The sequence below is a fragment of the Nomascus leucogenys genome, chromosome 13, assembly GCF_006542625.1.
Source record: "Nomascus leucogenys isolate Asia chromosome 13, Asia_NLE_v1, whole genome shotgun sequence".
Classification (NCBI taxonomy): Eukaryota; Metazoa; Chordata; class Mammalia; order Primates; family Hylobatidae; genus Nomascus; species Nomascus leucogenys.
The window spans coordinates 72,321,061-72,348,519 of NC_044393.1; the positions used below are offsets into that span (position 1 = coordinate 72,321,061).

At 36.4% G+C, this 27,459-nt stretch overlaps 1 protein-coding gene across 1 annotated transcript in view; it reads right to left on the minus strand.

The window, feature by feature from the left end:
* The window catches only part of SLC13A1 (solute carrier family 13 member 1), a 91,017-nt gene extending 63,813 nt beyond the window's left edge, over positions 1-27,204 (minus strand). The window contains exons 1-2 of the mRNA XM_003261261.3: positions 27,089-27,204; positions 8,208-8,336 (exon numbers count right to left, since the gene is read on the minus strand). Coding sequence (XP_003261309.2) covers positions 8,208-8,336; positions 27,089-27,187 — 228 coding nt within the window. The 5' untranslated portion in view covers positions 27,188-27,204. The remainder of the gene's footprint in view (positions 1-8,207; positions 8,337-27,088) is intronic.
* Between the last annotated feature and the right edge of the window lie 255 nt (positions 27,205-27,459).

The window sequence follows — 27,459 nt, forward strand, 5'->3', positions numbered from 1 at the left end:
CCTAGAACTTTAAGCAACCATTTGTAGCAGTATTTCTTAAAGAATACTTTGAAATAAGTTAGGTACATAATCTTTTTTTTAAAAGGGTTGTGTAATCGATTAAGTTGAGAAAACAGAATTTTGAAATACTAGAATTTTCTCTCCTAGATGCCTTTGCAAAAACCTTTAAACAATAGTGTATAATGTCATTTTTAAAGAGGGGGATATCATATACTGCATATTTTTCAGATTTATTTAATTATTAAAAACTTATTTAATTTTTAGGTGGAGAATTTCATGGGACTGGTATTCAAGAGAACTTACTTTAAGAAACACTTGGCTAAACTGAATCACAAGGCTGTGCTGAAAAGAGGATTATAAGAGTAAATACCCCTCTAAAAAAATCAAACCATAGCTAATAGAAGGAAAGGTTGGAATAAAACCATTCTAATGTTACAAAACCACAAAAAGGAAAATCAATTCTTGAGATAATTTTGCTATATTATATCTGCATTTTTAACATAACTTGCTAAGCTTGGCTTCATTTCAATAAAAAGCAAAAATTAATAATTACCCTTGAAATTAAAAGTAGGCAAGTGGACAACTTTTATATTTTATAAAATGTTCATTTATGATATCTTTCAAATTTTATATCAATCTCTTTACATTTTGTAGTGATTGGATAATAGAAAATAATTATATCAATTTCCTTACTATTTCATTTACTAATTACTCATTGAAAAATTATCTGTATACACCAAAATATTATAGGAGCAGAGAATACATTAATAAATGCTTGATATATTTTTCCCTCTTTGCACTTCTTCAATTCTCAAATATCAGGCCTTTCTAAATAGGTCCTATTATTTTTCTGAATCATAGCGCCCCGTTTGGTTTTATCATAGTATGTACATTACATAAATACTGTTTGTTTACGTGCTTATTGTTTTCTGTATTATACCATACATTCCGATGAGGACCAGGACTCTGCTTTGCTAACCATCCCATATTTTGCACCTAGCGTAGTGCTAGTACACAGTAGGAGAGCTTGGTAAATAGCATTGAAAGAATGAGGGAGGGAGGGACAGTGAATAAGCTATAGTCTCTGAGCTCTTATATCCCAGTTTTCTACACTCTGTCCTCTACTTCCTAGTCTCCTAACTCTTTCAACTCTTACTCTAGGTATAAGTATTTCAGTATATTAATTTATTAGTGCTTCCAGAGTCAGGAAGCTTTTTTTTTTTTTTTTTTTCTCCCTGGTTCTATACCTGCCTCTGAATTTTTTTTTTTTTTTTCTGACTTTGAAAATCCAGTTATCTCGGTCCTCCAAAATGCTGGTATTCCACAGGGTTCTGTCCATAGTCTTTATAGTCTTCTTGTTTTATCCATCCAATTACTGAATTTGAAGGATTCAACTTTATGGGACTAAAATAATGCCTGGCACATACATGGGGGCACTCAATGAACATTTGTTAAATGAATGTTGACTACACCAAGATCTTTATTTCCACACAGATAAGTCTTCTGAGTTTCAGACTGATACGTCCAACTGTTCATTTCCATTTGAATTTCCCACAAACACCTACAATTCAACATATCCACAATGACACTTCTCATCTTCTCACTCCCCATCCTTCAAACACATTCTGCCTTTGTGGTCAATGTAAACATCTATCTACTCAGTTGCCCAAGACAGAGACCTAAAGGTCAGCCATGATTCCTTTTTCACTTCCAATATAAGCCCTATTATTCCTAGGTCCTTCATATCTTTAAAATTTGTCCCTTTTTCTCTGTTTACACATGACTACCTTGATTAAGCTCCTCACTATTTCTCACTTGGCTACTGTATGATCGATCTTTTTCTGATCCACTCCATACCATTGTCATAGCCCCTTTTCTAAAGTGTAAATCTGATCACATAATTGTCCTTCTTATACTTCTTCAGTACAGTTTTTAAGAACTTTCCATAGTGTTAAAGACCAAATCCAGTATTTTCAACATGTCATAAAAGACCCTCATCATCTGGTCCCATTTCACCTCTCCAGTTTAGGTTTTTGCCACTCCACCCTTCTTCTTCCTATGTATTTAGTTCCCCAAACACAGAAGTGTTTTAACACTTGCTTGCAATTTAACCTGGAATGACCCTCTCCCCTTGTCTTGGATACTTCTAATCTTCCTTCATGGAAGATGTCAGTTCTTCTAAGATATCTTCCCTAGGACCCTAAACTGGATTAGATAATATCTCCCTTTTTATAGTACATCTTAATTTATATATTGATCATTTCTTCACTTATTTATCCCCTTTATTACACTAGATTTATCTTGAAGGCAAGATATGTCTTATTGATCATTGTATTTATGGATTTAGCACATGCCTGGCACAAATTGGCACTCAATGGATGTTAAATTTAATAAGTCCCTAGACATAAGGAGCTTACAAGCTATTAGACAATAAAAAACAAGTTAACAAAAAGTGCAATAAAGTATTATAGATGCTTGAATGATACTTCTCCAAAATATAATTGAGATTTTAAAAGTAAGTGGGGTGATAATTTTTTTCCTAGAGAGATTGGGAAAGTCTTCTTACAGGAGCTGATCCTTGAGTTTATTCTTGAAAAATGAATAAAGATTTAAGTTTTCATTTTCCCTTATCTCTTTTGCAGTTTGGCTCATGGAAATAAGCCCTATTGACTGCTGTGGTCCAAACATTGGTGTACCCCAGTGAAATTCATATGTTGGAACTTAAAAGAAACCAAATATGTTCACTCCAACCTCATGAATGGAATTAGTGCTTTTATAAAAGGGGCCTGAGAGAGCTCCCTTGCCCCTTCCATCATGTGAGGATGCAGCAGCAAGATGCCATCTATGAAGCAGAGAGCAAGCCGTTACCATACACTCAATCTGCCAGTGCCTTGATCTTGGACTTCCCGGCCTCCAGAACTGTGAGCAATAAATATCTGTTGTTTATTTACCCAGGTTAATGTATTTTGTTGTAGCAATCTGAATGGGCTAAGATACCCTATTTTACCAATACTCTGAGAATTAAATGAAAGAATAAATGCAGAATAACTTAAAAATACAAATAAACACTTAGAAGCAAGCCATTATTAGTAAGTGATTAGACACAGACAGAAGTCCAGGACTGTGAGACATTCTTGCTGTTACTGATTTGGGTTATATGAGGGGTTAGCATATTGTAGAGGGCCAAGCAGTAAATATTCTAGACTTTTTTGGCCATATGGTCTTCAGTGTAATTATTCAACTCTGTCATCGCACAAAATAGCCAAAGGCAATGTGTCAATGAATTTGTCCTACTAAAAAGTTTATTTTAAAAATTACGCAGCAGGCCGATTTGGCTTTCAGGCCCACAGTTTGCCAGTTTTCTCAATAGACCATGCAAACAAACTATAGCCTGCAGTCCAAATAAAATTAGTTGTTAAACTTAAGAAAAAAACTTCACATTCTCTGTTTTCATTGTAGTACCTATTCTATGGTTTTCATCAGTCAGAATATTTGAGAATAAACGTTAGCTACAGGCAGATGTGTTTGTTTATGGCCTACTTGTCCAGGAGGTAATAGAAGAAGGTGCTGTTGGTTTGTAAAGTACACTGATAAATATGACTATTCTCAAGGCAAAATTGATATGTCAAATAAAATTTCTAATAAAATTTGATATCTATTTGCAAGATCAACATAGTTATATTTCTGTCTCAAAATAGGATTTCATCAAAAAACATGGGCTTTTGCAATCAGAGCACCTGAGTTCTCTCTTAGTTATGTAATTTACCAGTTCAGCAACCTTTCTACAAATCAATAAATAGTTGTAAAAATTAAATATTACCTCACACCAACCTGTGAATTAAATGAGATAATATTTTTAAAAAGGTGCTTTGTTAGTTATTAGGTTGTTTTGCTAAATCCAATAGTCAATATCTAGTTTTCACATTAACTGACTTATCAGCAGATTTGACACACATAATCATTGCCTCATCTTCAAAACATTTGCTTCACTTGGATTCCAGGATCCCACACCCTCCTGGTTTTCCTCCTATCTCAATAACCTTTTCTTCTTAGTCTCTTTGGCTAGTGCTTTCTCTTCTCATTTACCTCTTACTGTTGTAGCTATTCTGAGGTCAGTTCTTTGTCCTCTTTGCTTTTCTATCTTCATTCACTCCCTGAGTGATCTCATCAAGTCTTAGGGCTTTAAATGCCATCTATATTTTGATGAATCTCAGATTTATATCTGCAGATTAGCTCTCTCTCATGAACTCTGGACTCTTTTGTATTCAACTGCCTACTCAACATCTTCACTTAGATGTCTAATAGGTATTTCAAACTTGTCTGTCCAGCACTGAACTCTAAGTGTCAGCCCCTTTCCTAGAGTAAGCCTGCACTTCCCATCTTCCTCCCATTTCAATTGATAGCAACTCCATTTTCCCAATTGGCAGATAAGCTGTGAGACATCTTTGACACTTTTCTTCCAACCATATGCCATATCTAATCAATCAGGAAAGTTTGCTGATTTTACCTTCAAATTTTATCAACAATACATTCGATATCTCTACTACTGCCCTTGGTCTGAATTACCATGGTCTCTCACCTACTGCAGTAACCTACTACCTGTCTCTTTCTTTCTGTCTTGTTTCTCAACACAGCAGCCCAAATTATCCTTTTTAAAATCAAAGTTAGGTTGATCATGTAACTTTTGTGCTCAAAACTCTTTTGAGCCCAAGATCCCATTTTATTCAATGTTAAAATCTTGCAATGGCCTACTTTGACCCTGCCTGGTCCATTGCCTCATTACATTATGTACCTGACCTAATCTATCATTATCCTCTTTAGTTACTCTCTTCCAATTACGCTGCAGATATACCTGCAATAAGGTCTTTGCACTGGGTGTTACCTCCTCTGCAATAGTCATTCTCCAAATATTCAAATGGCTAACTCCTTCATTTCCTGTAAGTCTTTGTTCAGGTATCACTATCTCAAGGAGGTCTAACCTGACCACCTTATTTAAAACTACCATTCTCTCTGATCCCCATTATCCTGTTGCATTTTTTCCATAGCACAAAATTACCTTTCTAGCTCACTATACATATAATATTTCTATTTATCAGATATAGTGTTCATTGCCTCCTTTCCTCTAGAAATATAGGAAATATTTTGCCTGTTTTTATTCATTGATATGTTCCCAAATCCCTGGCAGGGTACTACCATATGAATATCTATTGAATAACTGAGTAAATACATAACATAACACCTATCTCTCTCTCTATCTCTCTCTTTCTCTCTCTCTCTCTCTCTATATATATATATATATCCATACATGTGTATTTTCACATTCATATATGTAAAATTTGTATATATTTTTGATGATAATAATATTAATGCTTGTTTTGAAATATCAAATTGAACATACTCTAAATACTTTAGCATTTCAGGTTTAGTTCAACAAATATGAGGAAAGTTTAATATTTGTTGATATTCTTCAAATACAGTAATGGGCTCAGCAAAATACCAGTATTTAGGATTGGCTTAATAAATTGGTAAAGTTATAACTGTGATGGCCAAAGGGAGAGGTGTTTAGGGCTCTAAACTTAGATGAGGGCATTAATGACATAGTATCCTACTCAGTGACAGATCTGAGATTCAAAGATGCTGCAGTGGGCAGGAATTATAATTTAAAACTCTCAAAACAAATTTTAACTAGGAATATTAAACCTAATAATAATGCTTGATACTTAGTTTGTATCACTGTTTAACATACATCATTTAATTTTATCGTGACAACAATGGGTTGTGTAGCATTATCATATCCCACTTACAGATGATAAGAGTTATTAAAGGACATGATCATAAAGTAATCAGTGATAAATATCAAATTTTAAGCTCGGGCCTTATGACTAAATCTCTAGCTCATTCATAATAGACTGTAGCTTTGGTCAGCTAATTTATTAGTAAAAGGTAAGTTACCCTGTCAGCAAAAGGGATCACAAGTCTGAGAACGGTTTTCTCCACTAAAAGTTCTAAGGACTATGATTTGCTGCAAGTTCCAGTTAAACTTACAAGGTGAAGAGAATCACATAAAGTTTAAAACAAACTTAGGCTGAAATGCCATAGGGAAGATGATAGGCTCATTTACCTTTGCAACGCTCAGAATGTTTCTAGAATGAGCTATTCACTTTTGTGAATGTATAAATAATACCATTGGCTAACATATATGGAGTACTTACTATGTAATGAAATCTACATGTATTAACTCATTTCATTCTTAAGTCTCATTGACAAACTAGAGTTAGTTTCAGGAAGAAAAAGAAGATGGTAGTGGTGATGGAGTTGGAAATGGCAGATTTGAGGATGGGAGTTGAGGTCTGGAAACCACTAAGGCTCAAGGTGGGAAGAAATAAGGAGGAAATGAAATTAGTTTTCAAATTCAAGCAACACTGTCATGCAAAAAAGTGAGGTTTATTTATGAAATTCTACATGTTAGAAATAAGTTTAATGAGTCAGTGACTGAGTTTCAGATGTGGGCTCAATAAAGCTGAGTTACTTATGAGTTAAAATTATTCAAAAATAGTATGTATCTCCTCGAGGGATATTAAAGGCTCATAATCCAGAAAGCCTTTAAACACCTTCTGAATGATTTCACCTGTAAGAGATATTGGATGGGATCCCTGTTCTGGGTGAGAAGTGACCAAGAAGAATTCCCTTCAAGTCTGAGATTCTATGAGTTAAATTAGTCTGGGGATAAAGGACTGTTGGGCAGGTGTCTGCAGTCAGAGTGAGGCAAAACTGCCATTGGCACCTACAGTTTTGCTGCCTTTAGTCAGGCCCTTAGACACCACAAGGAGGCAGACATGTATATCCTTGGCAGCTCCTACAAAGCCAGCCCTTCCCAGGCACCCTTCCCTCCTGCTTCCCTCTAATGTTTGTATGTCCCTTCTGATAACAGCTTGTTACAGAAATGCCCCATGAGTCCAGTGAATCTCACTTCTACTTCAGCCTCTTTTTAACAGTCAATTTAGTCAGTTTTATTATTATTAAACCATAAGAGACAAAGGTATAACTGTTAAACATACATATCTCTGGACACAGAACCAACCAAGCCCATAGGACAGGGGTTAAAAATTTGACACCTTATTTTTAACAACTCATCAACCCCTTCCTTTTTTATTCCTGATATTGAAAGTCATATAGCATGTTTAAGCATTTAAGAAGCTTAATAGATTATAGCTCTGAGATTCCATGGGGCAGCAGAATGTCAGCCTGGAGGTGAGAGGAACTGAAGTACACCCCTGGCCACGCTTCCAAATCAATGGCCATTAGAAAGAAAAGACTCCAGGTTAGGTGGGAGGGGAAAACCCAATAAGAAAAGAGGATCAAAGAGGATAAAAAGTGCAAAAAGATCCGACGGGGGCTCCAAAATCAGGAAGAAGGACATGAAAATAAAGAAGGGAACCGTTCCTTTCACAGGAAGAAATGTAATCGAAGGTTAGTTAAAAAGAAAATGAAAGACAGATGAGCCTCAAGAGAGCAATGTTAGACCCAGGCAGAAGATAGAAGTCCAAAGGTGATAAACTGCACTGACTGGCATCTCGAACTTAACATCTTTCTTGAGATTGTTTCAGCTGTGGTTTAGATAGTTGTTCACTGGGTGGCTGGAGACTGGTTTCAATGCATTTGGGAAACCAAATCCACTTTCTTCAGATGGGTACGCTTAGATCGTATAGAACCAATAAACACCTCTTAGCATGAATAAACTCCTCTCAGCAAGAACAAAATGGAGCTACACATGAACATTAGTTTGGCTTTATCTTTTGAAATGGCAGGTTTCTGGACATGAAAACAGGCAAACTTTTTTCATTAAAAACAAAATTGTTTTTGCAACACCATGAGGCTGAATTCTACTGAATATAAAAAGCTTATGGAGGATGTCAACAAAATTCCCTGTTTTTGAGACGGAGGCACTAGGCATAGATGTCAGTGAGAGAAGAGGGGACATACATTTCTCCCACTGACATGCATGACTCAAGAAGTTGCAGCTTGTGTTTGTTCTTTGAAGGTGGACACACATGCAGAATGCCAGAGAGGAGAAACAGTTGGAAGTTTGGGGGACTTATGTGGAACCTTACCAACGGGATGATTGCTCCCCTTAAAAATAATTTTTCTCAATGGAAATCTCAGTACAAAACAGGAAATCAACTTATGACATTGGCAAGAGGACTTACCTTCTTAGAAGGCATGATCCCAAACATGGGTAACATTAAACTAGGCAGCAAAGCTGTTACCGACAGAGGCAATGCTTCTGTGAGCCAAAATGTGGCGACCACAAAGAGTGTGTAGGCACATTCTGCTTCCTGGTAAGAACAAATGCAAAGCAAAAGATGATATCATGAGGCTGGAGAAGTCAACATTCAAACACAAACATGTTTGCTTAATAGAGCCATGTCACAGAGAACGTAAGAAGATCCGAAGACCTCTGCATCTTTGAGTTGCCCTCAAATACTCATTTCTTAGAAGTTCTAAGAAGCAAAATTTAATAAACATAAAAAACGAAAGACAGAAAAAAATCCCCATTCATTACATTTATTTCACATTTCCCTCAAAATAGATAACATCATCTAGTCCATTTTCTTGCTCATATTAATGTGTATAGATGTTTGTACTCACCTTCCTTTGGCCTATAAAATGCACTCCCCCATACTTCCAGAGTACAGAAATAGCCAAGTTACAGCCTTTCCCCTGGGGGCAGGACACCTGCGTTTTAACTCATTCCTTGGTGCCTGGTTGAGTGGGACCCAAGCACTCCTGCCTTCCTCTCCTTCTAACTAAAAGGGGAAAACCAACCTAGGAGAAACCTTTGCCGTACTGAGTCTCAGAGAAAAGACATGACAAGTTGTGTGGCATGGAAGAGCCTGAATGCTACTCTTAATAGAATCTGTTGCTTTGCTTAGTATAAAACTATAGGTTCATGTTTTAGGGCATTGTTAAGAGATGGTCAAAATTTATCATTATATTTAACTTATGTGGATAACTTTGGTATGAAATCACCTGGAATGTTCTAAGTCTTTAGTAAAGGTTAGCAGCTATCAAATGGTGCTGTTTTGATCTCACAGTGCTTACTCTCTGCAAATTCTGAGTTGCATTTGAAAAATTTACAAAAACTGCTGTTTAGGTTGAATGAAGTTATTTATTTAAGCTTTTATTTTTGTCTAGCACTACTGCTGTCTGATTCACCTGCCTCAGGGTGAGTCCTTGGGGCTTGGGATTTACTTGACCAGCATCCCTACACTTCCAGTGTGTTTCTAAGATATCCTTAATAAGCCAGGATTAGGCAATACCTTTATTGTGTTATCTATTTAAAGGAGAAAGAATGAAAGTGTTTTGATGTTGACAGTTTCATACAGAGTCTGCTTCTACCATCTTGATAAACAATAAAACAACAAAACAAAGCTGAGCCTTGAATGGATCTTCCTAAACAGCTCTAGAGAGAATTGTGAATACTAGCTTAAATTAAAATGCCAGCATGGAAGAAAGGTTGTGCATTTTCTCTTAATGAGAACACATGGATAGCCTGAAAGTTCCTCTTATGACTTTATGTTTTCCATCATGCTTGTAAGAACCCAGGTTGCAGAGATAAAATGGATCACTTTTAATCTTGCTCTCTTGTTACAACTAGCCACTATCTTGATCCTACTTATTCCCCGGTCATTATATCTCTCAAATCTGCCCCTCCACCCACTTCCTCCACTGCAGGCAAGACTATTCCAATATCAGGTCACTTTCCAAGAATCCAGTTTGCATTTGGCATTCCCTTGCATAAAGCCAGATTACAGGTCTAGCCACCCTGACAACTATCTGGAGCACCAATCTATAAGGGTCTGCTAAAACATCAAAAAATAAATAGAATACATGGTGCTAGCTGGTTCTGTTCACCATTTACACCCCCTGCCTTAAGTGTCAACATCCATGTCAACATGGGCCTTTGGGTGGAGAGTCATAGTCCACTAAGATGGCACAACTTTGGTGACAGAATAAGGAGCAAAATTTCAAGAATCACATTATTACCTGGCCCAGACTACTTCCATATTTTAAGTGGCTCAGCCCTGACTGAAATCAACCAAAAGTCAGTGACTTTTAGTTGTTTATTGAAAACAATTGAAGAATCCTCATTTTGCATTCAAACCCACCTTGACTTTGACTATAATGTCTTATCGCAACACCTCCTGACATCAATTTTCTATATCCAAAGAATCTTCTTTACACACTTCCTTGATATTTGAGTTCTGATCCTTTCTCCTCATAATGCATCCCTTTCTCTGAACTCTAATTCATAGTATTCAGTGAGTTGGTATACCAACAAGCCCCCAGATCCTTTATGTGCTAGTTTCTACCTGTCTGTGCTCACATTCTAGACCCTTTGACCGTGTTTGATCATTTGGATGAAGCAGTCGCAAGCTGATGGCCAAGTCTAGCAAGGCAATTCTATATATTTGATTCACAGTGTTATAAGTCTATGTGCTTAATTTGAGTCAGGATTTACAAATCAGCAGATTTAATGTTAAAAAATAAAGTCTGAATTCCTGCCTTCTCTTTACAAACTGAGATATTTGGTAACATTGGGATCATATTCTTCCATGGCAACAGTTCTCCAGGGTCACCTTTAGAGATTGACTTGTATTTCTTCAGTTCTATACAGTACTACTACATTATTTCACTCATTCTCTTACCTCCTCAGCTTTTGTCAGCATTTTAGTAAAATATCTGGTAGGAAAAAGTTTGCCTATTTGCTCTGCCTTTCAAATATTGCTTTGTCATTCAAGAATCAACACTTAGATTGTGCATTTGGACTTCTCCCCTCTCTGCCCCTCTGCCTGGTCCATGAGCCAGCAGCGTCAGCACAATCTGGGCACTTGTGAGAAATGTAGGACATCAAGCCCTTCCCCAGACACACTGAATCAATCAGCATTTTCAAGCTCACAAGGTGATTCTTATCTAGGTTAAAGTTTGAGAAGCACAGGGCTACACCCTTTTCCAGACCTCTTTCATCTTTGAATCTGGTTCCAGAAACTTGCTTCCAAGTAGTTTCCTTTTGCCTAAGCTGAATCCCTGGATTTATAACCCATTTGGAAAACTTGTCTACCTTTTGATTTGCAGTCAAATTTATGTCTCATCATGGAGTTTACCCTGAACACATATGTGCATTTTGTATTTTTTCATAGGAGTCCCAGTGGATTATAATTGCAGCTAGCTAAAGCACCATATCTGCACTGTCTTTGATAGCTGCCTTCCCAGAATTTGTGGAAATTGCCCCCTTTTTTCACATCTGAATAAAATCAAAGGTCTGGAAAAGGGGGAAGACAGAGTTATTCCCCTCTGAGTGCTCTTTTTTTTAATCCTTATTTTTTAATTGACATGTAAAATTGTTTGTACTGTATTTATCATGTACAACATGATGTTTTGAAGTATCTATGCATAGTGGAATGACTAAGTCTAGCTAATTAATATGTGCATTACCTCACATCATTATTATCTTTGTGCTGAGAACACTTTATATCCACTCTTTTTAGCATTTTTCAAGAGTACAGAACGTTATTAACTACAGTCACCATGTTGTACAATAAATCTCTCAAGCTTATTCCTTCTATCTTTTGACTAACATCTCCTTAACCCCAACACCTGATCTCCCCAGACCCTGGAAACCACAAGTTCACTCTCCACTTCTATGAGATCAACTTTTTTAGATTCCACATGAGTGAGATCACATGCTATTTGTCTTCCTGTCCCTGGCTTATTTCATTTGACATATATCCTTCAGGTTCATACATGTCGCAACAAAGGACAGGATTTTCTTCATTTTGTGGCTGAATAGTATTTCATTCTCTCTCTCTCTCTCTCTCTCTCTCTCTCCATGTGTGTGTTTGTGTGCATGTGTGTGTGTGTGTATACATATCATATTTTCTTTATCCATTCATCTGTTGATGAACACTTGGGTTGATTCTATATCTTGGCTATTGTGACTAGTGCAGCAATAAACATGGGAGTGCAGATACCTCCTCAACATACTGATTTCATTTCCTTTGGATATGTATCCAGTAATGACATTGCTGGATCATACAGTAGTTCTATTTTTAATTTTTTGAGGGAATGCTGTGTTGTTTTTCATGATGGCTGTACTAAGTTATATTTCTGCAAACAGTGTTCACATCCTGACCAACACTTGTTGTAATAGCCATTCTAACAAGGGTGAGATAATATCTCACTGTGGTTTTAGTTTGTATTTTCCAGAAAAGTGATGTCAAGCATTTTTTCATGTACCTGTTGGCCATATGTATGCCTTCTTTTGAAAAGTCTATTCAAAATTTTTTGCTCATTTTTCAATTGGGTTATTTGTTTTCTTGCTATTGAGTTGTTTGAATTCCTTATATATTTTTGATATTAATCTCTTATCAGATGAATAGTTTGCAAATATTTCATCCTATTCTATAGGTTGTCTTTTCACTCTTGATTTTGTTTGCAGTGAATAAGTTTTATTAGTGTAATGTAATCCCATTTGTCTATTTTTGCTTTTGTTCCCTGTGCTTTTGAGGTCATATCCAAAAAAATCATTGTCTAGGCCAATGTCATGGAGCTATTCCCCTGTTTTGTATTCCAGTAGTTTCATAGTTTTTGGTCTTACATTTAATTATTTAATTCATTTTGAGTTGATTTCTGCATATAGTGAGAGATATGGGTCTGATTTCATTCTTCTGCATGTGGATATTTAGTTTCACTGACACCATTTATTGAAGAGATTCTCCTTTTCCCATTATGTGTTCTTGGCACCTTTGCTGAAAATCAGTTGGCTGTAAATGTACAGATTTGTTTCTGGCTTCTCTATGGTTTAATTGGTCCACATGTCTGTTTTTATGCCACTGCCATGCTGTTTTGGTTCCTATAGCTTTGTAGTTTATTTTGAAATCAGGTAGTGTGATGCCCCCCCAGCTTTGTTATTTTTGTCCAAGATTGATTTAACTATTTGGGGTCTTTTGTTTCAATACAAATTTTAGGATTTTTTGAGTACTCTTTAATGGGTAGGATAGCCATCTGCCCCAGTTTTCTCAGGACAGTGTTATTGTAAAGTTTCCTTTCTCATTAGTATTTCCTTTCATTTTCAAAAGTGTCCCTCTTTGGCTGATAAATTAAACAAGCATCCTATTGATGGGTTCATCCCAGGAATGCTTCCTTCCTCTAATTCCTTTTCTCTATTGTGTGATTTTTCTTAGTCATGCTTGGGGTTGTGAAAGAATGCAGGACAGCATTATTTCCCTTCGAAGTCCTTAGGCATTAAATAGCAGAAGGTTAATTCAAACACAACACCAAGTATTTTCTTTTAAAACCATCCTATTAAAGTATATAGGGTTATTTGTTTACTTTAAAATCAAAGATCTGTGAATAATCTTGGTAAGAAGAAGAAAAGTACAAGAGATAGAAAAACAAAACAACCATTTTCTTCTTTTGTGTTATTCACATCTATTCACACACACACACACACAAAGAATACGAGGGTGAGTAATTTTTGGTGGACAAGTTCTTCTGATGAAGAAGAAAACTACTCAGAAGTTGTGGAACTGTGTTGCAACTAAAAAGAGATCCTACATATTTGATTTTCAGACTGGCTTTGAAGTAGAACATAAAGTAGCTTCATTTTGTCACTAGAAATTCATAGAGTGACCAATTGTTTCAAGCTATATTATCTTTGTCTCCTGTAAATTTCTTCCAAATTTGTCTCTTTCCTCTTTTTCTTCACCTTCTTAACAGTCTTCCTATGCCTAAGAAACAAAACCACCACAAATTGTTTGCCACCATCACACACAATCACTACTACTACTATCTCCTCAAGAGAACAATGGTAAAACAGCAATAAAAGAAGACCAGTTGTCAATTAAGAGTATGAGTGAATCCTTCCTCCCCCACAACCTACCCCCCAAGTCTGCTGGAAGTTGCTGAGACATCTGATGTCTTTATTAAAACTTACTCTGCAACCATAACAAGTAAACGTTTTAATCATATTTTGTTCTGAAGTATTTTAGTATTATGAATTCTTAAGCTGAATGATAGCAACAAAAATAATGTGTACTTTTATCTTATTTATTTATCATGAAGGACATACTGTAATGATTTACAGTTATGACTACCACTGACCTTACAATATTTTTTTTAAAAAGTCATGATTCCTTCTCAAAATAAAGAAAGAGAAAAGAGGGAAAAAAAAAAAGTCCAGAAGACTTCCTCAAAAATACTACTTTTCTACTTAAAAATCTCTGTACTTCTTATCACTCCCAAAAGTTACATCAAGAAGTACAGCAAACAAGTCACACCTAGCCTGACAGAGGCAGTTGTAGAAACCAGGTGGAATTCCATTAGATCATGTGAAATGTCATGTCGCTTAACCCTGGATACCTGCTCTGTGTGTATACACTGCACCTCTTTGGCTCATTCATAGCAGCTCCGTCTTTCCTATTATAAGATTTCCTCACACTACCAGAGACATGAAGTTATTATAGTAAGGGCAGTTCCTGGTCCCTTACATTAAAAAATATATGTATTAGAAGCTTTTTAGCAGTGTATTCTTTAAAAGCATTTTCAAAATTATAAAATATTTAGAACATAGTAAAAATATACAACAAACATATTTGTACACCTTATCATATTTAACAAATGTTGACACTTTGCCACATTTGCTTAAATTATTTTTAAACAAATAAAACATTCCATATTCAGTTAAAGACTGATGTTAAAGTTAAAGACCACTCCCTCATTTCCTTCTCCTCCACCATTCCCAAAGTTAACTACTGTCTAGAATGTGGTTTGTATCCTTTCCATTCATGTTTTTATGATTATACTACATGCAGACATTAATACATTAATAACACGTGGTTTTAAAATTAAATAAGGTTTACTCTATATGTCACTTTGCAACTTGCTTTTTTCACTCAATATTTTATGTACTTCAGATACATTCATGTTGATACATGTAGATTTATTGTTACTTCATTTTAATGGATATAGTATTCCTTTTTACAAATATTTTACCATTTATTTGTCTGTTTTTCTACTGATGTCTGTTTGGATTTTTTCCCCAATTTTTTACTATTATAAGGCTGTGGACATCTTTGTACCTATCTCCACATGCATGTCTATGGAAAATAGATTTTCTTAGCTAGTGGAGAAAACTAGCATCAGAACTTCAAACGGGAAGGAGTCCATTTGAACTTTACTAGATATTGCCCATTTGCTATCTGACATGGTTTAGGCTTTTTGTCCCCACCCGAATCTCATCTTGAATTGTAATCTCCATGATACCCAGGTGTCAAGGGAGAAACCAGGTGGAGGTAATTGAATCATGGGTGCAGTTTCCCCCATGCTGTCCTCATAATAGTGAGTGAGTTCTCATGAGATCTGATGGTTTTATAAGGGGCTCTTCCCCCTTAATTTGGCACTTCTCCTTGCTGCTGCCTTGTGAAGAAGTTGCCTCACTTTCCCTTCCACCATTATTGTAAGTTTTCTGAGGCCTCCCAGTCATGCTGAGTCAATTAAACCTCATTCCTTTATAAATTACCCAGTCTCAAGCAGTTCTTTATAGCAGTATGAAAATTGACTCAGAAGCTATCCGAGATAGTCATACTAGTTTATATTAACACCTACAATGTTCAGAAGTTCCATTTCACCATCCTTGGTATATTGAATTAATTTATTCATTTGACAATCTGATGGTAAGAAAAATTCCTCTTATTTAATTTCCATGTTCTCGAATACCAGTGAAGTATTTTCACAGTTATTGAACATAATTGTTTCTCTTCTGTAAATTATATATTTATAGTTCTTTTTCATTTTTCTGTCAGGTTATTTTTTCTTTTATCTCATGGATTTATGGAGTTATTTTTAGATTCTTAATATTATTTCTCTATAAACTATGTATTTGTAAACATTTTTCTTAGTCTCTGGCTTGTCTGAGAAATTAGCTTTATTGTATTTTTAATTGACAGGAGGATTTTAATTTTAATGCAGTGATTTTAAACTCTTTTCTGTTGTTTCATGTTTTTACCATATTTTATAAGAAAATCTTTCTACATTATATATTTCCATATTTTTTCTAAGATTAAAATTTTTTCAAGTGTAGAGCTTTAATATTTTTGTATAGGAATCTAACACATTTTTTTTTCTCAAAATGAATAGCCAAAGTGCCATGCTTTTTAAATTGAATGAGCTCATTTTTGCCTAGTAATTCATGTTGCTACATATTTTCTGTGCTGGAGTTCTCAAATGCAGACACATAAGCTCCTGGTCTCTTTATTTTGTCCTCTCCCTCTCCCACTGCTGCCTTCTAAAAGTAAGTTCTTGCAGAATTATGCTCTTTTAACATTTCTAACTTTTCAATAAGATTTGCAATCTGTATGACAACTCCTTCATCTTATATGTTTTTCAAATTGCCTTAATAGTGTTAGATTTTCATTCTTTCTTCTGGATTTTTTTTTTTTTTTTTTTTTTTTTTGAGACGGAGTCTCGCTCTCTCACCCAGGCTGGAGTGCAGTGGCGCGATCTCGGCTCGCTGCAAGCTCCGCCTCCCGGGTTCACGCCATTCTCCTGCCTCAGCCTCTCCAAGTAGCTGGGACTACAGGCACCTGCCACCACGCCCGGCTAATTTTTTTGTATTTTTAGTAGAGACGGGGTTTCACCGTGGTCTCAATCTCCTGACCTCGTGATCCGCCCGTCTTGGCCTTCCAAAGTGCCGGGATTACAAGCGTGAGCCACCGCGCCCGGCCCTTTCTTTTGAATTTTAAAATTACTATCTCAAGTTGTAAAAATTTTGTTCAGATTTTCATTCAAATTACACAGAATCTATGAAGTAAGATACAGCTTTAAGTATTTTTATCTATGAACTTCTCTATTGTTTTAGGTGTCTATTAAATTTCTTCTATATTTTGTGGATTTCTCCAGAAAGGTCTATTATATATTTATTAGATGTTTTCATTATTGTTGAAATGAAAAATTTATCTACTTATAATCCTTTTGGAGATTTTTTTCTTCTCTATTTGGAAGCTTTAAAAAATTCACCTTATTTTTAATCTGAAGTCTCATTCATGATGTGCCTAAATATGGACTAATATCTAATTAAGTTGTTTGCACTTACAAATGCATTTGGGAGCTCGTCTTTTTTAAAATATTCTGGAGAATTCAGTAATTATTACTTTGAATATGACTTCTTTTCTAGTCTTTCATTTTCAGTAATGTCTTTTATACATATGTTGGGGCTCTGAATTCATTCTCCAAATGATTCTTTTACTTAAAAATATCCTTTTATATTCTATCTGATATTTTAGGTAAATTCCTAGTATTCTTTCTCATTTCACTGAATATATCTTCAAGGATACTCAGTTTAAAGTTTATTTCATCTTGTAGTATACTATAAGAGACATACCCTGGTTAGAAGATTAATGATAGCCATAAGGCTTATTCAGGCATCTTGCTGATACTACATGTCACTTAGCAGTATGTCACATAGTAGGGTTGACACTAAGTGTCACTTAGCAATGTGATGCAAACTGGTTTGGGGATTTCCAACCTTGGCCTGGGGATTTCCAGGAAACAAGGCTATCTCGGATGCAACTTTCATAAACAAAAAAGGCTTACTCTTTCAAGAATTGTTTAAACTCCCTTTATGAGAGAAATGCCTGGTAACTCACCTGGGCTGAGTACAAGCATAAGTAAGGGGGAAGGGTCCTTTAAATTCTGAGACTGGTCACTGGACAGAGGCCCTCCTGGTCAGTCAGTCATCTGACTGCATCTGGCCCATGCCACTGGCCTGCTCTTCATCTTCGCCTTGGAAAAGTCAGAATAAGTTGTTGAGCATTAGAATAAGCTGTCTAAGACTCATATTTGACATTAACCAAATGAAAAAGGAGAAGCTGTTGAGAATAAGCTGTTGACCATTAGAGTGTCTAAGACTCATCTTTGACATGAATCAAATGAAAAAGGAGAAGTTGTCCCTGGGGAAGCTGGTTAACTAGGACCACCCAGGAGCCTCAAACATGACACATCTATTGAGGGTTTTGTTTGTTTTTTAAATCTCAGTGACAAGATTCCAGGATATCTAACTAGTTTTATTTTATACTCTCCTGCTCTTGCTTTATATTTTGAAAAATAATTTGTTTCTCTTTTTTGGGGTTTTTCCTTTCCTAACTTGTTGATTTCCCCTATTATTTTCATTTCTTCTGAGCGGATTTTGTTACTCTTTCTCTAGTGTCTTATTGTATTTTGAAATTTTATTTTCAATTTATTCTGAGTGGTAGCTTTATTCTTGTGTTTTCTTTTTCTGCACTCCTTGTTTCTCATCTAGCACTTTTACAGTTGCTTCCAGCCAGTTCCTAGTTCCTGGTTCAGATGGGTCTTATCTTGACACCCTAGAGTTCTTTTCTTGCCAGCGTAACATGGATCCAGTCGTCTAGCTGAGTTGGGTAGTATGGGTGAGGTCTCGGCTGGGAAGCTGGGCAGTGTTTGCTTCCTTGAGCCACCACAGCCAGCGATCAATCCAGCTCTTTCTGTCTTTCATAGGTTTGAGAAAACCATTTTCCAGCCCTTAGTTTCTGGCATTTAACCTAACTCTGGCCCTTGAATGGCATGGGCGTGCTTTCAACCACAGGTTTCCACCTTCATGCCACTTGTTTGCTTTTCTGTCTCATTCTGATCTACGGAGATCTTTATTTGCTTTGTGTCTCCAATGGAGAAAGAGCTTGGGAAAGGAGGATCCTAATTGTCTAAAACCTCATCTAGACTGTTGATCATAGACTTTATATATAGAAAAACTTATTTAAGATGTGAAAATATTTGCCAGGTAGACAAAAAATCTGTTTTCTGACTTATGACTATAGGATGGGCAAGTAATACTCATGAATGCTTATCATGTGCCAGATACAACACTTGGCACTCCACATGACATTTTATTTAACCCTCACCAAGATTCTTTGGGGTAGATATTGTAATTCCATGCTGAACTAAGTTGCAACGATCACATTGCTAGCATGTAGTAGAGTTGAGATTTGTCCACGTATAAACTCTATCATAGTATATATTTTTAAAATTTACTACCCTGTTCCCAACATTTAAAGCAGTACTTGGCATACAGTATATGGTCAGTAATATATTTGAGTGAGTAAGGTTCTTCTTTCTGTTCTTTCTAATATTGTTTGTATTTATATATCTTATAAAACACTAAATCTTTATCTTAGGCATGAGTTTCCTTGGCATAGAAACGTCTTTCTCTTTGCCTTGTTCCTTTTTCTCTGTTCTCTCCTCCTTGCCTGGAACTGGATATTTTGACTCCTGCCCCAGTGGGCGAATGCGTTTACAATTTTCCTGCAGCCCTCATCTCTCTTGCCAACAAACAGAATTGGAACTAAAATGTCCACCTGCATAGGTGAATTCCTCCATCACAGACATTCCCACTTACCCAGCCCCCAATTAACAATTTCATAGTCATATCTTGTCTTAACCACCTCAAGTGCACAGCTAGGGCACTTGCTGAAGGGGTGAAAAAGGCAAAGAAAGCTATGACTAGGCAATTTGGATAATGACTTTTTCCTCCTCACAAAGTTCTGACTGTCAAGTTATCTTAGAAAATGTGGCTGATTATATTTAAAAATCACCTGGGTTCTCTTCTAAATTATAGCCCCACATGGAATTAGAATATAAGTTTGGCTTTAAAATATAGTTTTTTCATCTCTTCTCCTTTTTTAAATGACATACTGACTGATATTAGGGAGTAATTTGGCTGATGAATTAGTACGTATGTGGGTACGATCTCTTCTCAGCACAGCGTGAGAAAAGCAGAGCCAATCACAGACCTCAATCACTACAATTGATTTTCTAAAGAGAACACAAAGCAATTAAAAAAGGAGAAAAGTCATGCATTCTAAATCTCTGTGCTACAAGAAAAACACCATTATTATTTGACAGAGCCTCTGAAGGGCTTTGTATGGTTCTTGGTATTCCTACCCCTACTGCAGCAGTGATTTCTTAAGACTCAATTTATATTAATTGCAAAATTTAAAGTGCTTTAAAATATCCTCATTTTGGAAGATAGAGAGTAAAAATAAGCTCAACTACAAAGTCAAGGAGAAATAACTAGCTGTTTTTACTTTTCTTTTTTTTTTAGTTTTTAGCTAAAATGAATAGTAGAGAAAAGCAATTGATGGCCCACTACACCAGTTATTGGGAAATTTTTAGTTACTCCTTTCCACTCAACCTCCACACCTAACCAGCACCTGAGATGCATTGTTTTCATACACTGTACACAGTGGAACTGGAAACAGGTACAGAAATAATCAGTTCTCCAACCTGACTATACATTTGGATATGATCAAAATGCAATCCATGAACTACCTGCTCCAGAATCACCTGAGGAGTTTGTTCAATGTGCAGCATCCTACACTTCACATTAAGAGTTTATGATTTTACACAAGTATCTCAGGTGAATCTGGGGAAGCTTATCCATGGACAACATTTGGAACTTTTTAAAAAGAGCCTTGCTCATTTTATAAATAAAAAAAAATCAGCCAAGGGTAGCATGTCTGAGTCACTTGGGGAATGTTTCAGAATATGCTATGTTAATCAGGACAGGATAAGCTATGCTGTGGCAAAAGTTCCAAAATCTCAGCAGTCTAAAACAACCAATTTTTTCTTACTCATACTATTTTTCCATCATGGGTAGAGGTTACTACGTGATCCAGGCTGAGAGAGGCATCACCTCAACATGTACTTTCGTGACTGCAAATGCAGGAACAATGATGTAAGGCAATCTGAGCACAGCTTTTAAAGATCTGATATAAATATCATTAAATAAGCAATGACATCATGGGCTTGGAAGTCAGACAGATTTGTATGTAAATCCTCTTGCTCCTTTTGTGGACTATGTGACTTTGAGCACATTTCTTGACCTCTCTGAGTTCCTGTTCTTCTGTAAAATTGGGATGATATTGACTATTTCTAGTTGTCGCTATGAGGCTCACAGTGGGCATTCACATTATTATTGTTGCCAAACAAGGTATAAAACATATTATGGGAGGAAGAAAGAGCTTTGTGGAAGGGACAGCCTCTGGTTACACCTACATTCTTCTTGTTCTGTCCTTTCATCATTATTTTCACTCTATTCAAGTTCCTTCCTTTCATCAACCTCTTTCTCCTGCATTCTCTCCTTCCTACCAGGTCCAAAGCCTTACATCCTTCTGCTATGCAAGATCATCTTTCACTCAACGCAGTTATTAACTATCTACTATGTGACAGGCACTGGGTTTGGTGCTGGAGGAGATAGAAATTTAAACACTATGCTCCATGTTCTTGAGATATTTACAGTCTGGAGGGAGAGACAAAGATAAAGCAGAATGGAAGACATACTGTAATGGAGGCCAATGTATCCATGATGCAATGAGAGCATCGAGGATGATCCTCTGTTTACATCACAGCCTGAGCCTTCCTTCCCAAGAAGGGCGGGGCAAGAGGAGAGGGCATTCTAGGAGGGGGATATAGCATGTGTGAAGGCAGACAGACAAGAATAATCACAGGCATTCTAGAAATTGCAAATAGTGAAGTATTGTTAAAGAGGAAAATGCAAATGTGGGAGATAGATATTGGGAGCTGTGTGGTGGAGGCTTTTAGGACAAATAAATGAAAAGTCATAAATATCCATCAGCATAACCATCTTTTATTTAGATATTTTTCCATTATAGGCAAAAGGGAACCATTGAAGAATTTTGATTTTTCACAATAGGACTGAGTTGGCATTTAAAAAACAGTACTCTGGCCAGAGACTGTAGGGGAAAGTGTGTAAAAAACAAACGGCCTATGAAAGAAAGAGAAAGACAGCTTCGAGGAAAGCAGTGCCAGCAGGAAAGGAAAGAGAGGAGAAGATGAGGTTGAGAGGGGAGATTTAGGAGGATTTAGATTAAGGAGATGCAACACCATATTAGTGATGGGGGCTCGTCTGAGATGACACACAGCTTTCAAGCCTGTGAATGGAGTGAAGGGTAGTGGCATTCTCTGACATAAAGAAAACAGAAGGAGCAGCAGGTTGTGGGCAAGTGGGACTGCATGTGGTTAGGGGAACAGAGGGGCTGGAGGATGATGAATCCTTACTGGTTTCTCCACTTTTTAATTACGCCTTCATAGGACAAATGATTTCTTTAAATTATTTGGCATGTGTTTACATACAGCCTTCTTTTGCCATTAATGGTTGTCATACTATATAATGACTTTCCAGCAATTCTGCAAGCTACATAAAGACAGAAACATCAATTTAAACTTCTGCTTAGATCACACAGTTCATCTGGCACAACACTTTGGGCTGGGAAAGTCCTTGCAAAATATTTGTGAAATAAAAACATATCATCAAAATTGGATTTTCTGGTTTTGTCGAACTACCACATTGCTATTAGCATTATTTCTATTTTTTTCCTTGTTCTTCATCATTTCTGCACTCTTTGGTGTCCAAAATATTCACTTCCTTGGACTTTATAGCATTTTCTTCTTTATCTTAAATCCCTACAATATTTTTATGCCAACATTTAAAACAGTATCAATTATTTCCATTAATATATTTAATTATTTTATTTGGCTCTTTAAAATTTATTTGTTTTCTTGGAGTTTCTCTCCTCCTTCTTCTTTCACTTATAGTCTTTTTAAATTATCTCCCATTCATTTTCATTTTCTTTGACCAACTTCTCAACCTACCACTTCCTCCTTCTAGGGGATACTTCACTTTTTAAAGTTTATATTTCCTTACAATCATTATATTTCTCCCATCTGTTTATTTTATTTTTATATCTAGCACCATAAGTCTCTCATTATGTATCATTTTGTTTATTTATTATTTCTATTCTCACTTTGAAAGTCATGATGCTTCAAGTGAATATATCGTGAGTTTCAAAGTTAGAATATAAAATATTTTCTAGAGAAATCCAAAATATTTTCTGGAGAAAGAATTAAAATTTGGTATCGGTTTTACAACCCATCAGCTAAGAAATGCTGCTCAGTACGTGTGTGGTTGTTTCCTTGTCTCCTCATCTTAAAAAGGGGTCCTGATTAATGAGTAAGCTAGATAGAATAGCTATACCTGGAAGAACTGCACTCTACAAATATAATATATTGTTGTTCAATTTTCCCCTCTTCTAACAAATCTGGCCTTCTTTTTGTTTCATGAATAAAACTACAAAGAAAATCCAATAACTGGAAAAATAAGTAAGGAAATAGTATTGACTGCTGAAAAGAGTAAACATTAACAAAATAGTCAAAAAAGAACAAAGTTGCACATTGAATATTACTGAAACTATGTCAGTATATACTAGGCCAGTTTTACCAGGATTTTAACTGGAAATATTTAAAGAAATTTCTCTCCAAAATGAGAAAAACTCAGTGTGATTATTTCATTCAAATAAAAAGCAATTACACTCCAGACTTGTTTACTGATCATTAACTACTAATTGGGTAAGGACTGAGATTACCATTATGTTTAAGAGACAAAAAGAATTTCTGATGCTCAGTGTAAATCAATAACAAAATGGAATTTCATTAGCAAAGTGAGATTCACACCAATGTATTAGGAATATATTTATTATGACCATGGAAGCTATAAAGACACAGATACTCAGTTGTGATTAACATAATTGGCTCTAGAGTCAGACAGAAGTTGGTTGGAAAAATCTATGTAGCCAGATTTTTGCAAGCTGCTCACCTGCTTTTGTCTCTATTTCTAATTCGGACCCAAGAATGGAGAAAAGGGGCACCATATCCTGACAAGCTGACTGACCAGCTTAAAAAATTGGGGCTCTGGGACACTCAGCAAATGACATCCTTATAGCTTCAGTTCTCATAAGCCTATCTTTAGTGGTTAGAATCACTGCAACTTTCTACCTTAACGACATTGCGTACCATAAGGTCAATTGAGGAAATGGTTGAAACAGAACTCTTCCATTTGGCCTGTCTAAAGCATTTTCATGAACAGAAATGCCTGTGTTGTTGATAAATGATTAACAAGCCATGAGACAGTAAGTCTTCAAAAATATACAAAAGACTAAAATGAAATCACTTTTAAAGCATGAATTCTGAGTTCTGACAGGACCCAAGCTCAAATTTACTTTCTAGAGCATGTAGGTGGCCTTTGGTGAGTTACATGTCTCTACGCATCAGTTCCCTCAAATGTAAAACGAGAAGCACATTTGTACTTGTTTACTGGTTTGTGATGGAGGTTAAATAAGATAATTTGGGGAAAGCAGTTGGCAGAATGCCTGAAACAGAAGAGTACTCTGCAAATCAGTCTATTCTCCTTCCCTGTTAATAGTACATTGAAAAACCAGTTAGGGTCTTTCTTCATTCATGACACTTTTTTCACTTTAGATGGAATTAAGACGTAAGTTAAGGCCAGTCTATTGAACAACTCAATAACCAGTAGGAAAATGAAGGAAAGAAATCAGTCAATAATTCATTGTTTGTTGGCTCTACATCCTGTAGATTATAGTCCCACATGGAATTATTTTTTATAATTGTGGTTTTGAAAGAGAAACTTGGATTTTTGTTTCCATTGAATGTTTTAATTAATCTAATATTGTGTCTTTAGAAGCATAGACTTCTCCAGTTTGGTAACCTAAAAGTTAACAGTAAATTGACTTGCATTTATGTTAAAGTAAACTTCTCCTTAAATTTTATACCCTCCAAAGGCCTACATTCTTTAAAAAAAAATTTGCTTTCATTGTAAGCAACAGATTTTAAAATAATAGTCTTTCAGTTTAATTAGCAGTTTATTGAATGATTAAATATATGTTTAAAGTGGCCAAAAAATAAAATCATGTTATTGTACTAGGAATAAATCCTCCATTAACATTAATTGAGTTTTAACAAATGAGTTGATTAGGAGGAAAGGAAAGAGGAACCCAGCGCACCAGATGCAACTTGGTGCCAGACACCTGGTTCCTGCGTGGACCTAATGTTCTTTTGTCATAGCACCTTGGAAAAAATAATCAGTGGCTGCATTTCTTAAAAATAATACACTTCCCAGTTAATGAATCATGTACTGAAATGATTGCTTTTGACTTATTTACTCATTTTGTTTTTCAAAGAGTTTATATTCATTTCTCAGAAAATTATGGAGGATAATCAAATTGTCATGCATTTATATGTCAAAAGAGCAGCACAGATGATATGTAGTCATGACCTAAATTTGTCTTGACTAGTTCAATTTCCTACTTTCTCTGCCATAAGTAAGAACCTATGCTGAGACTAACTCAAAAATATTAAAATATAGCAGGGCTCCAGGTATGAACCAGGATATGGTCATGATAGGATTCAGCCAAATCTAGAGGACTCATGGGACCAGGAGAGTTGCGAAGTGAAGATCATAATGTGTCTTAGATGAAGTTCTTGGCAAGGAGATGGGGTGAGAATTCAGAATAGAGCACTATTTCTGTGCTGGAATTTGTCATCTGATGGGGCTGCCGGAGATTCATATAGGAGACCTCACAAGGAGCCAGGGTGGGAGTGGCAGGGTGGGAGGGAAAGGGTTAGTCACACAGAATTTGAAAAACAAAACCAACAAAGCCCAAAACAGCTGACTAGGTCTTTTAGTTATTATTATTATTTACAAATTCTGTAAGAATTTGAGGGCTTAGAAGAAATTTGGACCAAAAGGGGTGGGGAGTTTTTCCCTTCCCTCCATGTAGCTCTGTGAGACCTCAGCACGAGGAGAGACCCAGCCAAGAATGCTGCAGCTGGAAGATTGCACCTGGTGGGAGACAACCCACAGATGCCACAGCAGGGGCCAGTCCCTTCTTCAGCTTTGCAGGTAGAAGAGGCCTTGACAGTGTCCAAAAGGACTTTATTAGCTCACATGAATTCCCTTCAGAGGTCCCAAGATCACTGGCAAAGACTTCTGGCAGAGGCTGGAGGGACCACCATATTATAGTTAGTATGATTCTATTATAACCCAGACTGGTGTAACCTCGATTAGTACTTGTTAGAGGAGAGCATCAGCAGAGTTCTTGCCCACTAAGAGGAGGGACTGTGCATAATGGAGTGCTGGGAATTGCCCCACCTGTGGAGTCAACACACCCAGGGAGACTGGCACTGCACACTTACTGTGTGCCAGGCACTGCTCCAAATAAGTGTTTGATGAGTGTTTCTTCATTTCATTCTCACAACAAGCCTGCTACTATACACATCTTTCATATGAGAAAACAGAAGCACAAAGACATTAAGTAGCATGCCCGGGTGACACAGTTTGTAAGTGGTAAATCTGAGACCTGAAGCAGAGAATCTGGCTCCAAAGCCTGTCCTCTTACTACCAAGTGATGTTTGTGCCTGGCACAGAGAAGGTGCTCATTAAATGTTTGCTGATTCAAATCATTTTACCAAGAAATTAAACATGCTTGAGCTTATTGTTCTGGACTTAATGCCCTGACTACTCTTAAAAAGCAAACAGAAAAATGCTTACAAGTACACCACAATGAAATAAAACCTGGAATTATCAGAACATGGTACAACGCTTTGTTAGATTTTCTGATTGACCAAGGGAAATTACTCTATGCTTTCAATGTCTTCTTTTCCCACAAGGAAACTAAATTTCCAGGAAGTTCTGTGACCAAGCCACAGAGCTGAGAAGTAAATCAGTCTGTGCTGGACCTAGGATTTCCCTTGTTCTTCCACCTCTGTCCCCAGCTATTGCTTTGCTGCCTATTCTCAGGGGAAGGGATTGCACTAGCCGTGCATGCTCCCTGGAGAATGACAACTTGAACTGCAAAATCTCAAAGGTTGTGCTTCTTTTGTTCTTCCTCTCATCTAGTTGATAGGCAGAGAACAACTCTGATTGAATATTCTATTTAATTATGTTCAATCATACTAAGAACCAATGTTAATTATTAAAAAGGGACAAAATAGACAAAACATCAGGTACAACCATCCTGACTTTAGGCATGAAGTGTCAACGTTCATTCAGCTCTGAGCCAGGCAGTTAAACAGCAAACAGTTTTAATAAAGGACAATTAAATAAGTCAGGAAATCTACCAGTCTGTTCTCCAGGTTCACTCACCTTGGTGCGGAGGACGATGGGCAGAGGCAGTAAAACCAACACAGTGAAAACCACGAGGAGAAATCGGCGATAAACCAGAATGTAACTGAAGAATTTCATTGTCCTGAGCAGGTGGCTTCAATAGTGTCCTCCTCCAAATAAAGCAGATGTTAAATAACCAACTTGGATTAATATTTTTCCAGCCCGTCACCTTCACTCACTGCCCTAGACTGACCAACACAAGTTAAAATTAAATCTCATTTTTTATTGTTTTACTATCACAATTAACATGAAGAGATAAGCCCAAGAGTTTTCATGAGAAATCAAAGACCATTTGCTCCTCTGGTTTTTCACGGAAAAACTGTTCTTTCCCTGCTTTTTTTGATCATATT